The following is a 14,562-nucleotide window of genomic DNA, read 5'->3' on the forward strand; positions in this document are numbered from 1 at the left end:
AGAAGGGAAAGATAAAATGGCTCTACAGCACCTTTTGGTTGATAGTGTTGAGAGCCTAGAAGCACCCTAGCTGAAGTGCACAAGAGTGGCAGGTCTTTGCTGAAGATTGGGCTATTCACAATTGCAAGGACAGCTAAGGGGCTTTTTACCCTTGTCTTGGCTCTGCCCACTTCATCGGCCCCAGTACCTCAGCCCTTTCAGCCCTTACTCAATTAGAGTGAGGGTGATAGGTCACAGCAGGTGCCAAGTTCAATCCTCAGCACCTACAGGTTGTTTTTTTTTTAAGAACTCAGGTTGCTTGCAAGGTCTGCTGCCAACAGGAGTAAACAGTCCTGGACTAGATAGCTCCATATGTCCATATATGTTTATAATGCCAGTTATTCAAAAAATATGACCCCTTTTATGTGATTGCAGGACTGGTGGATTTGAGCAGGAGAGGGCCATCCAGAAAGTCCGCGTAGACTTGTGAAAGGGTTAGCACAGACACGTGAGGGATGAGGTCTTCTGATTTTCCTTTTAAGGATCCTTGTGCTGCACTAGACACGAGGAGGAGGTTTTTGATATTGTTGTTAGGAGCTTGATTTTCCAGTGGGGTAGTAGTGCAGCCTTTCCATCTAGCCATAAGTAACCAGGAATTCCATGCAGCCAGTCTGCTTGGTTTTTGTGCTAGCCACACAGCAAGGAAAGCCTTTTGCTCTGCAACCAGCACAGAAACCAAGCAAGCTAGTGGAGAAGAGAGACATCCTTCTTCTGTCAGATGGCTTAGTAGAAGGCTGCTGCTGCTGCTGCTTCTCCTCCTCCTCCTTCCCCCCCGCCCCCTTTTACTAGCTGGCTAAAAAGCTTGTTGTTGTTCAGTCGTTCAGTCGTGTCCGACTCTTCGTGACCCCATGGACCATAGCACGCCAGGCCTTCCTGTCCTGCGCTCTCTCCCGGAGCGTGCTGAAGTTCATATTCATTGCATCCATGATGCTATCTAGCCATCTCATCCTCTGCCGTCCCCTTCTCCTTTTGCCTTCAGTCTTTCCCAGCATCAGGGTCTTTTCCAGGGAGTTTTCTCTTCGCATTAGGTGGCCAAAATATTGGAGCTTCAGCTTCATTATCTGTCCTTCCAATGAGCACTCAGGGTTGATTTCCTTGAGGATGGACTGATTTGACCTCCTTGCAGTCCAGGGGACTCGTAAGAGTCTTCTCCAGCACCACAGTTCGAAAGCATCAATTCTTCGGCGCTCAGCCTTCCTTATAGTCCAGCTCTCACAGCCATACATTACTACTGGGAAAACCATAGCTTTGATTAGACGGACCTTTGTCGGCAAGGTGATGTCTCTGCTTCTTACTATGCTGTCTAGGCTGGCCATAGCTTTCCTCCCAAGGAGCAAGCGTCTTTTAATTTCATGGCTACAGCCACCGTCTGCGGTGATCTTGGAGCCCAAGAAAGTAAAATCTGTCACTGCTTCCATTTCTTCCCCTTCTGTATGCCAGGAAGTGATGGGGCCAGATGCCATGATCTTAGTTTTTTTAATGTTGAGTTTCAAACCAACTTTTGCACTGTCCTTTTTCACCCTCAACAAGAGGCTCTTGAGATCCTCTTCGCTTTCTGCCATTAGGGTGGTATCGTCTGCATATCGGAGGTTGTTGATAATTCTCCCAGCAATCTTAATTCCGACCTCTGATTCATCCACCCCGGCATTTCTCATGATGTACTCTGCATATAAGTTAAATAAGCAGGGTGACAATATGCAGCCTTGTCGTACTCCTTTCCCAATTTTGAACCAATCGGTTGTTCCATGTCTGGTTCTTACTGTTGCTTCTTGACCCTCGTACAGGTTTCTCAGGAGACAGGTAAGGTGGTCTGGTACTCCCATCACTTTCAGAATTTGCCACAGTTTGTTGTGATCCACACAATCAAAGGCTTTAGCGTAGTCAATGAAGCAGAAATAGACGTTTTTCTGGAATTCTCTTGCTTTCTCCATGATCCAACGAATGTTGGTGATTTGATCTCTAGTTCCTCTGCCTCTTCGAAACCCAGCTTGTACTTCCGGTAGTTCTCGGTTCGCATACTGCTGAAGCCTAGCTTGTAGGATTTTGAGCATCACCTTGCTGGCATATGAAATGAGCGCAATGGTGCGGTAGTTTGAACACTCTTTGGCGTTGCCCTTCTTTGGAATTGGAATGTAAACTGACCTTTTCCAGTCTTGTGGCCACTGTTGAGTGTTCCAGATTTGTTGGCATATTGAATGCAGCACTTTAACAGCATCATCTTTTAGGATTTTAAATAGCTCGGCTGGAATACTGTCATCTCCGCTAGCTTTGTTGTTACTAATGCTTCCTAAGGCCCACTTGACTTCACTCTCGAGGATGTCCGGCTCAAGTTCAGTGACCGCACTATCATGGCTATCAGGGACATTCAGATCTTTCCTGTATAGTTCTTCTGTGTATTCTTTCCACCTCTTCTTAATCTCATCTGCTTCTGTTAGGTCCCTGCCTTCTTTGTCCTTTATCATGCCCGTCTTTGCACAAAACGTTCCCTTGAGATCTCCAATTTTCTTGAAAAGATCTCTAGTCTTTCCCATTCTGTTGTTTTCCTCGATTTCTTTGCATTGTTCATTTAAGAAGGCCTTCTTGTCTCTCCTTGCTATTCTCTGGAACTCTGCATTCAGTTGGATATATCTTCCCCTTTCTCCCTTGCTTTTCGCTTCCCTTCTTTCCTCAGCTACTTGTAAAGCCGCATCAGACAGCCACTTTGCTTTCTTGCATTTCTTTTTCTTTGGGATGGATTTCGTTGCTGCCTCCTGAACAATGTTACGGACCTCCGTCCATAGTTCCTCAGGCACTCTGTCTATCAGGTCTAATCCCTGAAATCTATTCCTCACCTCCACTGTATATTCATCAGGGATATGATTTAGGTCATACCTGAACGGTTTAGTGGTTTTCCCGACGTTCTTCAATTTAAGCCAAAATTTTGCAAGAAGCAGCTCATGATCTGAGCCACAGTCAGCTCCAGGTCTTGTTTTTACTGACTGTATGGAGCTTCTCCATCTTTGGCTGCAAAGGACATAATCAATCTGATTTCGATATTGACCATCTGGTGACGTCCATGTGTAGAGTCGCCTCTTGTGCTGTTGGAAAAGAGTGTTTGCTATGATCAGCATGTTCTCTTGGCAAAACTCTATTAGCTTTTGTCCTGCTTCATTTTGTACACCAAGGCCATGCCTGCCTGTTATCCCGGTGATTTCTTGACTTCCTACTTTAGCATTCCAATCCCCTATGATGAAGAGGACATCTTTTTTTGGTGTTAGTTCTAGAAGGTGTTGTAGGTCTTCATAGAACCGATCAACCTCCGCTTCTTCGGCCTCAGTGGTTGGGGCATAGACTTGAATTACTGTGATGTTGAATGGTTTGCCTTGGACTCGTACTGAGATCATTCTATCATTTTTAAGATTGTACCCCAGTACTGCTTTTCCCACCCTTTTGTTGACTATGAGTGCTACTCCATTTCTTCTAAGGGATTCTTGCCCAAAATAGTAGATATGATGGTCACCTGAATTAAATTCGCCCATGCCTGTCCATTTTAGTTCGCTGATTCCCAAGATGTCGATGTTCAATCTTGCCATCTCATGTTTGACCACCTCCAGCTTACCTTGATTCATTGATCTGACATTCCAGGTTCCTAAACAATATTGTTCTTTACAGCATCGGATTTTCTTTTCACCACCAGACACATCCACAGCTGAGTGTCCTTTTGGGTTTGGCCCAGCCGCTTCACTCTTTCTGGCGCTACTTGGAAATACCCTCTGCTCTTCCCCAGTAGTATATTGGACACCTTCCGACCTGAGGGGCTCATCTTCCGGCGTCATATCTTTTAGCCTTGTGATACGTTCCATGGGGTTTTCTTGGCAAGAATACTGGAGTGAGTTGCCATTTCCTTCTCCAGTGGACCACATTTTGTCAGAACTCTCTGCCATGACCTGTCCGTCTTGGGTGGCCCTGCACGGCATAGCTTATGGCTTCACTGAGTTACGCAAGCCCCTTCGCCACAACAAGGCAGTGATCCATGAAGGGGGGCTAAAAAGCTAGTAGCCTGCATTTCCATGCTGGAGTCAGAGAAGGAGGTTTCTCGTCCTCTGCAACCCACATGCAAATGGCAGGCCGCTAAACTTTTTTGCTAGTAATATTTGTGGGCTTATTTACAAGACTGTAGTAATGCACTGTTCATTCTGGAGCCCTCTAAGTGCAGATGAACTATCCTGGCTGTCCACTAACAATTTGCTAAGAATAAGTTTTATACAGGTGCCTGCTGAAGCTCTTTATGTTCCAGAACCGCTATAAAATTGGTATTTTTCTTTTTTTTTTTAATGCATTGCAATTTGCTCCATGGAACCTCTCATCAATTTATTGCTTACAGGGGCCATTTTGCAGAACTACTGAGCTACTGGCAACTTCTTGGCAAAGATAAGAGCTCCATGGCAGCAGAATATTTTAGCTCTTTGAAGCTATACGAGAAAAGTTGTGAGAGAGAAGAAAGCATGATTTCTCTGGCTGATCTTTATGAGACTCTGGGACGATTTCTGAAAGACCTAGGTCTTCTCAGTCAGGTGAGTGCACCTGCAGGGCAAGGGGCATATACAGATCTCTGTGTCCTGTACTGTCTCACATGTGTGGCTTCTTGTGCAGAATCGGATTCTGGAGTTTTCATTTTTTGTTTTTATTTTAAAGACGCTAACATTTATCACTTTTATGGCTGTGGAAATTCGTTTGAAAGCATGTAGGTGGTGTGTGTAAAGGCTTGTATTTTGGTCCTTGTGATTCCCTCCATATATATTTGTTTTGTTTTTTATTAACAACATGTATATGCTGCCCCATAATATGAAGTTTTCTGGGCAGCCTGTAAGTATTTAAAACATTCTTTGTTTGGTCTGAGAAGGCATCCAAGGAATAGGTTACCTCTCCCTCGCCACCTAGGAAAGGCAGGGATCACATGTTAAGTGATGTTTGTAGTATGCTGGGATCCTATGGCTCCACCCCCAGTTCCTTCTCTACCTTTTCTTTGCTGTCTGAGCTCTCTTTCTGATCCTAGCCTTCTACGAAGTCTCACTGCAATCCTAGAGTTCAAACACAGATTTTAAAAACTGAGAGGCCCAGACTACATGAGTTACTTAAGGCCTGGATGAAGCTGTTGTCATCTTCACTGTATGGCATTACCTTACAGGAAGTCAAAGCAACAGTGGATCCACCTGGCCCAGTACCTTCTTTTCAGAGTAGCAGGGCAGAGGTTTTGCCCACCTCTATTATTTGAGAACTTTTAATGGAACCTCTCTCGCACCTATCTTTATAGGCTATTGCTCCTCTGCAGCGTTCCCTGGAGATTCGAGAGACTGCCCTCGATCCAGATCATCCCAGAGTAGCCCAGTCACTCCATCAGTTAGCAGGTGTTTATGTGCAATGGAAGAAGTTTGGCAACGCTGAACAGTTGTATAAGCAGGCTCTTGAAATCTCTGAAAACGCTTACGGGACTGAACATCTCAGGGTAGCTCGTGAACTTGATGCTCTCGCAACTTTGTACCAGAAACAGAACAAGTAAGGAGAAACAGCTTTCCCTGCCTTCTATTTTAGCAAGGGTGCTGCTTCAGAGTGTTAGTGGAAGACATTGACAGTTGGATTGGAAAATCTACGGGACAAAGACATTGGGTTTGGGGACATCAGGCCGATAGACTGAGAAGAAAGTTGTTGTAGTTCTTAGGCTGGGAAGAGGGTGACGTCATCCACAGATTTGTTTAGCCACTTGTTTAGTGTTCTATTCAAACGAGGATTCCTGGTTGGTGGCTTTCAAGAACAAGCCGTAGCATCAGACTGGCGTGTTAAAGGAGCGACAAACGAGGAATCCCAGTTTGGACATCATGCTAAACAAACCTTTCCTAGTGAATTCCTGGTTGGTTTCGCTGCTCCCGCTAATGGAATGAGGCAAGGCAGAGCAGTTGGGCAGTGGCCATTGTCATGGTGCTTGTGAATGATGCGTCAGGATTCTCTGGAACTCAGGCTTAATGTTCTGTGCGAATGTGGCCAGCCTCTCCCCACTTTAACTGGACTGGTTTGAGAAATGGTGTGTGTTAGTAATAGCTGGTGTTTAAAATTATTTTAAATGTATCATGCAGTTTCAGGAAAATTAGGGAGGAGTGGGATAGGAGATGGTTGTGAAGCAAAGAGTACTGTTAACTTGCTAACAGCCCCCAGCTTGTGTGCCATCTGCACCATTCATCTTATGGGTCTGAGTGGGGGATATTTTGAAATAACATTTTAAGGGATTGTTTTCCTTTGGTTTCACTGATGCTTGCCTCTACAAGTAGGCCAGTTCAGACATTTATGCTCCAAGTATTAGCCTACATGAAGTAGAATTGCACCCATGTGCTAGAGCGCATAAGAAGTCAAATACGACCTCAACATGAACCCAGTTTCTGTGATCCTAATGAGAGTGGCACGGAAGCAGAAATCTGGCAAAATTGTACATCTGTTTGTACAGAATCCCAGGTTACTGGTGACTTTCTACATGCCATGGTGTACAGGCATGATCTACTACTACATGTCCTCCATATGTAGCCTGTGACGTTCCTGCTCCGGGTTATTCTCCCTCCAGTTTCTACCCGTTGAAACTGGGGGGGAGACCAGGACGTCTGCCTCCACTTCGATCAGTTGTCCTCACTTCAGGTGAAAGCTTCAGCCCTTTTACTCTGGGTCAAGAAGACACCCAATGAAATTAAAAGATGCTTGCTTCTTGGGAGGAAAGCTATGGCAAACCTAGACAGCATAGTAAGAAGCAGAGACATCACCTTGCCGACAAAGGTCCGTCTAATCAAAGCTATGGTTTTCCCAGTAGTAATGTATGGCTGTGAGAGCTGGACTATAAGGAAGGCTGAGCGCCGAAGAATTGATGCTTTCGAACTGTGGTGCTGGAGAAGACTCTTACGAGTCCCCTGGACTGCAAGGAGGTCAAATCAGTCCATCCTAAAGGAAATCAGCCCTGAGTGCTCATTGGAAGGACAGATAATGAAGCTGAAGCTCCAATATTTTGGCCACCTAATGCGAAGAGAAAACTCCCTGGAAAAGACCCTGATGCTGGGAAAGATTGAAGGCAAAAGGAGAAGGGGACGGCAGAGGATGAGATGGCTAGATAGCATCACGGATGCAATGAATATGAACTTGAGCACGCTCCGGGAGAGAGCGCAGGACAGGAAGGCCTGGTGTGCTATGGTCCATGGGGTCACGAAGAGTCGGACACGACTGAACGACTGAACAACAACAACCCAATACAGGAGAAGTAACAAGGAAATAGGTTTAAAAAAAAGAAAAAAACTGGTACTGTAATAAAACAAACCAACACATGGGATTTTGTATTTATAATAACTAAAAGTTATTAAACACAAAAAGAGTTATATATACTATTATTAATAAATCTATACTTAGTTCTAACCTACCTACTCTACCCCTTCTAAATCCTAGTCCCAAAACCCCACTCACAAGACGCACACTCCTTCAGTCCCTAATCCCTATCTGAACATTTAACTGTCAGTTGACCTACCTTAAAACCTCAGAATACTCTCACTCACAAGCCCCTCCCACCTTTCACTCACTCTCTAACATTCTATTAACCCTAACTTACCTGGATCACATTTTACAAATTCCAACACGTTGTTGTTGTTGTTGTTGTTCAGTCGTTCAGTCGTGTCCGACTCTTCGTGACCCCATGGACCATAGCACGCCAGGCCTTCCTGTCCTGCGCTCTCTCCTGGAGCGTGCTCAAGTTCATATTCATTGCATCCGTGATGCTATCTAGCCATCTCATCCTCTGCCGTCCCCTTCTCCTTTTGCCTTCAGTCTTTCCCAGCATCAGGGTCTTTTCCAGGGAGTTTTCTCTTCGCATTAGGTGGCCAAAATATTGGAGCTTCAGCTTCATTATCTGTCCTTCCAATGAGCACTCAGGGTTGATTTCCTTGAGGATGGACTGATTTGACCTCCTTGCAGTCCAGGGGACTCGTAAGAGTCTTCTCCAGCACCACAGTTCGAAAGCATCAATTCTTCGGCGCTCAGCCTTCCTTATAGTCCAGCTCTCACAGCCATACATTACTACTGGGAAAACCATAGCTTTGATTAGACGGACCTTTGTCGGCAAGGTGATGTCTCTGCTTCTTACTATGCTGTCTAGGCTGGCCATAGCTTTCCTCCCAAGGAGCAAGCGTCTTTTAATTTCATGGCTACAGTCACCGTCTGCGGTGATCTTGGAGCCCAAGAAAGTAAAATCTGTCACTGCTTCTATTTCTTCCCCTTCTATATGCCAGGAAGTGATGGGGCCAGATGCCATGATCTTCGTTTTTTTAATGTTGAGTTTCAAACCAGCTTTTGCACTCTCCTCTTTCACCCTCAACAAGAGGCTCTTGAGATCCTCTTTGCTTTCTGCCATTAGGGTGGTATCGTCTGCATATCGGAGGTTGTTGATAATTCTCCCAGCAATCTTAATTCCGACCTCTGACTATTAATAAGCATATATTACTTGGCCGATTACTGGGACAGTCCTGACAATAGTTTCTCATAAAACTACAGCCTGAGAAACCAAGATTCTCCATTAGCGTGGTGGGACAGAAAAATTATATACCCCTATTGATCACCTAGCCATGTTGTTAACTGAATCTGTACCATTCATTTTAGGTATGAACAAGCTGAACATCTAAGGAAAAAATCCTTCAAAATTCAACAAAAAGCTGCAAGGCGGAAAGGCAGCCTGGTAAATACATACTACTTTGTTTTGTGGTTCTCGCTGTTTTGAGGGTGCTTTCACAATCAACAGCAACAGCCCTTAGTTTGGGATGTGTCACTTTCAGTTTAGAAAGTGTAAGAAGGTTGTTGTCAAAACGAATGAGAATTCTAGTTAACGTAGGTTCGTTCACCTTATAGATTTGGAAATTGCAATAAATGGATTTTTTAAGTGTCACTTCTGAAAATACTAATAGTGGCTTTGATGGCTTTGGAATTCTTAGCTAAAAACATCTTTCAATTCAAGTAGAGAAGATAAGGTACAGGCAACTGGGGCAAGATGTGAAAATTGAGGCAGCTATAAAAACATGGAATACCCGGGTAAACCTACAGAGGCATCTGTGCCAGAGCATTTCACGTGATCCATTTCTGAAAAATAGCATTAGGAGCTGCTGCCATCCACAACTGACCTTGTAATCTGTTCCTTATCGTCCCTGATTGGAAGACTGTTTCCTCTTCCCCACCCCATATCTTTTTGCTCAAAAGTTAGTACTTTATTAAAGAAGCATAAATATGTTCATAATTTTTCTGAAGAAATGCCCTTGTTCCTTCCCATTGTTCTGCCTCCCTTCCTTTGGTCATAATGGAAACCACTAGTTGATCCAGATTTAAGAATCCCTTTCTCTTATTTTTGAAATACTGCATCAGATTGGAGAAGGGCCATTGCTATTGGTAGAGCACATGCTTTGCATGCATAAATATCCTCCCTGGGGTAGACATCACTGCTGGATGAGGGGATACAGATCATAAGAACAGTTGCTGCAGTTTTATAAGGCCATGTGTAGGTTGGCCCAAGTGAGGCCACTTCACTCTTTTTTGGAACACTTCTAATGATACTTAGGTCTTTCCCACATAATGTTTTCTGGTGTGAGTTTGCAAATATAAATCTTAAATATTAGAATGTCAAGGACGTTTCTCATTGTTCTGCTTTAGTATGGATTTGCTGTTCTTCGCCAACGAGCCCTGCAGCTAGAGGAGCTCACTTTGGGTAAAGACACATCTGATAATGCTCGAACGCTTAATGAACTTGGAGTCCTCTACTACCTTCAAAACAATCTCGAGTATGTATTTATTTATTTATTATGTATTTATTGTTCAAACATCTGTAGTCTTCCAGCTATAACTGGAGATTGTTTGGTACAACTCCTTTGTAGAATACATAGTGAAATGGTTTGTAAGATCTGTTCTGATATTGTTGGTTGAAAATTTATTTATTTATTAATACTAATTATAATTTGCACAAAAATACTCAGTTACTAGTCCAGTGTATTGTGGTTGTTTCCTTGCACTTACAGTGTTTGGTTTGAATCATTACATTAAGATTCTTCCAGCCAGAGTATGCTATGGCCTAACTGTGATGTCTTTTGATGGATGCATTTGTAGGACTTTTCTCTGTTTAAACATGCATAAGATTGTGCCTTAAATAATGTGCAATGCCGTGTTTCTAGGTTGATGAATGCTGCGATTAAAATAGATTTGCCACCACTCTAGGTCTTGGTGGCACCTTTGAATGGCTATGGCAATTGTTGTTGTTGTTCAGTCGTTCAGTCGTGTCCGACTCTTCGTGACCCCATGGACCATAGCACGCCAGGCCTTCCTGTCCTGCGCTCTCTCCCGGAGCGTGCTCAAGTTCATATTCATTGCATCCGTGATGCTATCTAGCCATCTCATCCTCTGCCATCCCCTTCTCCTTTTGCCTTCAGTCTTTCCCAGCATCAGGGTCTTTTCCTGAGCGTTTTCTCTTCGCATTAGGTGGCCAAAATATTTGAGCTTCAGCTTCAGTATCTGTCCTTCCAATGAGCAGTCAGGGTTGATTTCCTTTAGGATGGACTGATTTGACCTCCTTGCAGTCCAGGGGACTCGTAAGAGTCTTCTCCAGCACCACAGGCTATGGCAATACACCCCGATAATACATACTGCTATGTAAACTTGCTTCTAGGACAGCAGAGCTTTTTCTGAAACGCTCCCTGGAAATGAGAGAACGGGTTCTTGGGCCTGACCACCCGGATTGTGCCCAGTCTTTGAACAATCTAGCAGCCCTCAACAATGAGAAGAAGAGCTACGAGAAGGCTGAGGAGCTGTATGAAAGGGCATTGAACATCAGGAAGAGAGCATTAGCACCTGACCACCCTTCTCTGGCTTACACTGTGAAACACCTTGCTGTGCTCTACAAGAAGTTGGTAAGAGCATGCAATACGTGTGTGAATTTTGCATCCTTCGTTTTAAGTGTTAGAATCTCCTCTAGCACAGTGATTTTTAAAAAAAAACAACTCTAGTTTGCAGTGCACTGTGAGACCATGGTGGAAATAATAATGGAAATGCCAATTGCTGTTTCTGGACCAAATAGTGACAAATGCCAAATTAAAGCTCAACTCTACCTGCAAGTGCTGGTGGGGAAGTATTGCTAGGTTTGCTTGTGAGTCCCAGTCCTACACTTCCAGGTCAATTCTGACATTATTGCTGCCCCGTGGGAAGCAACTTCAGATATTCCACATATTACTTCCACATGAGCTCTGTTCAGGCCGAGCTCTATTCAACTGGAACATGTAAGGATACAAAGTGTGTAGGCAGCTGGGGTGTGCCCCCAACATCCCCCCCACACACCATGCACTGGATCCGCCCCTTCACTCCACTCCCAACACAGCCATTCCTCTGGTATTCATCCTTTATTTTTTGGTGTGGGATAGGGGATGATGAGTAGGAGTTCAACCCATTATGAGGCAGGACGCCATTCTAGATAAAGCATTTATAATCTGGTTTTCAATTTAGAAATCTCAAGGTGGAAAATAATAAAAGACAACAATAATACAATAACATAATAGCTATAAGGTAAACATCTAGTAGGAAAAGTGAAAATATGACACCACCAATTCAAAGGTTAAAAGCTTGCCTAAAAAGAAGTCTTCACTGAATGCATGAATGGACTATATGCTCTAGGATAGGATTTGGCAAATCTCTGGTGGAAGGAAATTCCATTCTTGGCTGCAATTGAGAGAGCTCAGTTGCATTTAACCATTTCCAAACCAACACAGACAGCTCCTTGTCCTTTCCCATGACTAGCAGAAGCAGAATAAATTATGCAAAATATATGCAAATTTGAATACATTGAACATGCTGCAGAATCCAGCTTTTTCTTGACCCAGAATGTTGATTTTTTTTAAGCCTCGAGTTATACACAGCCTGAGTATATTGTATTGCTGCAATGAAACAAGCCTATATAAACTTTTCAAGGAAGTTCACCTTTACTTTTTTCCTAGGGAAAGCTTGACAAAGCTGTACCTCTGTATGAGTTGGCTGTGGAAATCAGGCAGAAATCCTTTGGTCCAAAGCATCCAAGTGTGGCTACTGCTTTGGTAAACCTGGCAGTTCTTTATTGTCAAATGGTAGGTTTCCCCCTTTTCCTTTTATGCTTTTTTACACAAGGTATTGAGGTTGTTCAATGTGTAATGTCTACCCTGTAGCTCAATGTGGAGTATCTGTCAGAAAATAGATTAAAGTGAAAATATGATACAGGTGGAGCAGGTAAATATGAAACATTGGGTTGGATCCAGACTTAGGTGTACTTAAAGCAGACCAATTGAAATCAGTGGGACTTAAGTTAGTCATGATTAACAGGGCTAAGAATGCTTCTTGTCTTAAGATGAATGGAAAACAAATAACAGAGGTATGGCATAGTACCGGTAAACTGCTAACCGTTTGCAGTGTAGCTGCTGATTGTTTTTCTCAACCTACCAGCACAAGTCCTTCCTTTCTAGCAAATTCCCATCACCCTCAAGGAAGCTCATGAGCAGGGGCCCACAGACATTGGCTTGGCTCATTGGCCAGCCTCTCTTTGTGCTTGCCACCAACGCCATCCACATGACCAACTCCTCTGGCATGTGGAGAGGGCTTGGTGGAGAGTTAGGATTTCTTTCACTTGCGCTGTGGTTTGGATAAGAAACAGCAGGAATCTCTTCTCACTATTTTCTTACCTTTTCCAAACCCTGCAGCACATTAGAGCTTGAGGGAAGGGATGTGTAATGCTGGGTATCCTTTGCACCAGAGAACGAGGGGCACTTACCACTGGTAGTGGGTTTGTGGATGCTAGCTCACGAGCAAAGTCCCTGCCAGGTCTTGTACTGCTACTTCTGGGAGTCAAAGCCCTTCACTTCTGTGGCCCTTTTTCCAATTTACAGTACTAAGCCAGCCCAGACCATTATAGTACCTAGGGCAGAAAATCCAAATGAAGCCTTCCATTTCACTGGTTGAACATAGAGGATGTTCTCCTGCATAAGCCTGATTTACCATGCTCTTGTGCAGTTCCTGTTTATTTTGGTGGGCTTGTATAGAACATCCCAGTAAATAGTGGCCTATGGCTCATATCTGGCTCTCCCAGTTACTAATGGCTCCATAAAGTTTTTGAAAGAACCCCCCCCCCCCCTGAACTCTTGAAGGCTGCCCAGTACATACCAAAGACTGGATGAGATATTTGTATTCCTTTCTTGTCAGTAAATTTCATTGGACTAGGTCCAGTTTCTGACCAGTTTATGAGTACAATACTTCTCTTCTTCAGAACGTAGCATAATATGTTACTTTTAATATGCACATGCAGTTATGCCTGTGCCTTTTTATGACTCAAAAGTGTAGGGCCCCCTCATCCAGATTGGGATTGCTGCAGATGGGGAGGTATATCAGTGGGAGGTTTTTTATTAACTCTAACTGCAGCCAGGGTGGGCTGGGGGAGAGTTTGGGGGTGGGTGTTCATGGCTGGGGAGAGGAGGATTAGACCTCCCTGTCTGCTGTGATCCTGATTGTGGGCTCCTGCACTTACTTCTGTCATTAGCACAGACCTAGCTGCATGCTACTTATTAAAACTAACATGTGGTTAAACCCTTACTGCGCAATCCTATACATGTTTAGCCAGAAGTAAGTCCCATTGAGTTCAATGGGGCTTACTCCTAGGTAAGTGGGTTAGGATTGCTGCCTGAACCTATCTTGCAATGTATGTTGTACTGGCCTCTCTTGAGAAGATTTTTTGGTTTGGCAGCATAGCTTGATTTATATAAGTTGCAGCACCCCTTTCTGTCTTCCACCTCGGTGATTTTTATTATACCTTAGCCAAACATGGGAATGGTTACAACTTATTCAATTAGGCTCAGACTTTTAAGGTTTTCAACAGAATTTGAATGTAATTTTTAAAATGAAAATAGGACATTCACATCCTTAAGATTGATTTGAACAAAAATGTTTAATACCTGTTCAACAAATAATTTTTCTTTTACCTTTTATGCCTCACCTCTAGAAAAAACACTCCGAAGCCTTGCCTCTTTATGAACGTGCACTGAAAATTTATGAAGACAGCTTTGGGCGTATGCATCCTCGTGTAGGAGAAACATTAAAGAATTTGGCTGTGCTGAGGTGATCTTTATCTTATGTGCTTACCTAAATGTGTGAGTTGTTGCTTATCTAATCGAAACATTGTGTAAGCTTCAATGTGCATTAGGCAGAGGGGAACAGATCAGGTCATACATTCCTTTGCAGCCATGGAACTGCAACCTCCATGAAACTGAATGTGGGATGCCTTGCCATGGTGCTGATCCTATGTTCACACACCAGATCTCCCACACGCATTTAAAGAATGTCACTGGATCAGAACAAAGGGGGTCAGTCCACTTTTCACTGAAGATCATGGAAAACTCTGGAACTCCCTGCTGAGGGAGGCTAGGTTGGCCCCCTCTCAGTTGTCCTTGTGTCGGCAGGCAAATATGTTTTTATTCAGGCAGG

General features: G+C 43.8%; 1 protein-coding gene across 1 annotated transcript in view; it reads left to right on the top strand.

The window, feature by feature from the left end:
- NPHP3 (nephrocystin 3) overlaps positions 1-14,562 on the top strand; it is a 53,954-nt gene that overhangs the window by 35,291 nt on the left and 4,101 nt on the right. The window contains exons 20-26 of the mRNA XM_084858163.1: positions 4,403-4,592; positions 5,333-5,574; positions 8,695-8,770; positions 9,733-9,860; positions 10,739-10,979; positions 12,057-12,182; positions 14,081-14,196. Coding sequence (XP_084714289.1) covers positions 4,403-4,592; positions 5,333-5,574; positions 8,695-8,770; positions 9,733-9,860; positions 10,739-10,979; positions 12,057-12,182; positions 14,081-14,196 — 1,119 coding nt within the window. The remainder of the gene's footprint in view (positions 1-4,402; positions 4,593-5,332; positions 5,575-8,694; positions 8,771-9,732; positions 9,861-10,738; positions 10,980-12,056; positions 12,183-14,080; positions 14,197-14,562) is intronic.

The sequence above is a fragment of the Heloderma suspectum genome, chromosome 5 (genome assembly GCF_057233095.1).
Source record: "Heloderma suspectum isolate Gila_16-S chromosome 5, 16-S_ref, whole genome shotgun sequence".
In the NCBI taxonomy this organism is placed as follows: domain Eukaryota; kingdom Metazoa; phylum Chordata; class Lepidosauria; order Squamata; family Helodermatidae; genus Heloderma; species Heloderma suspectum.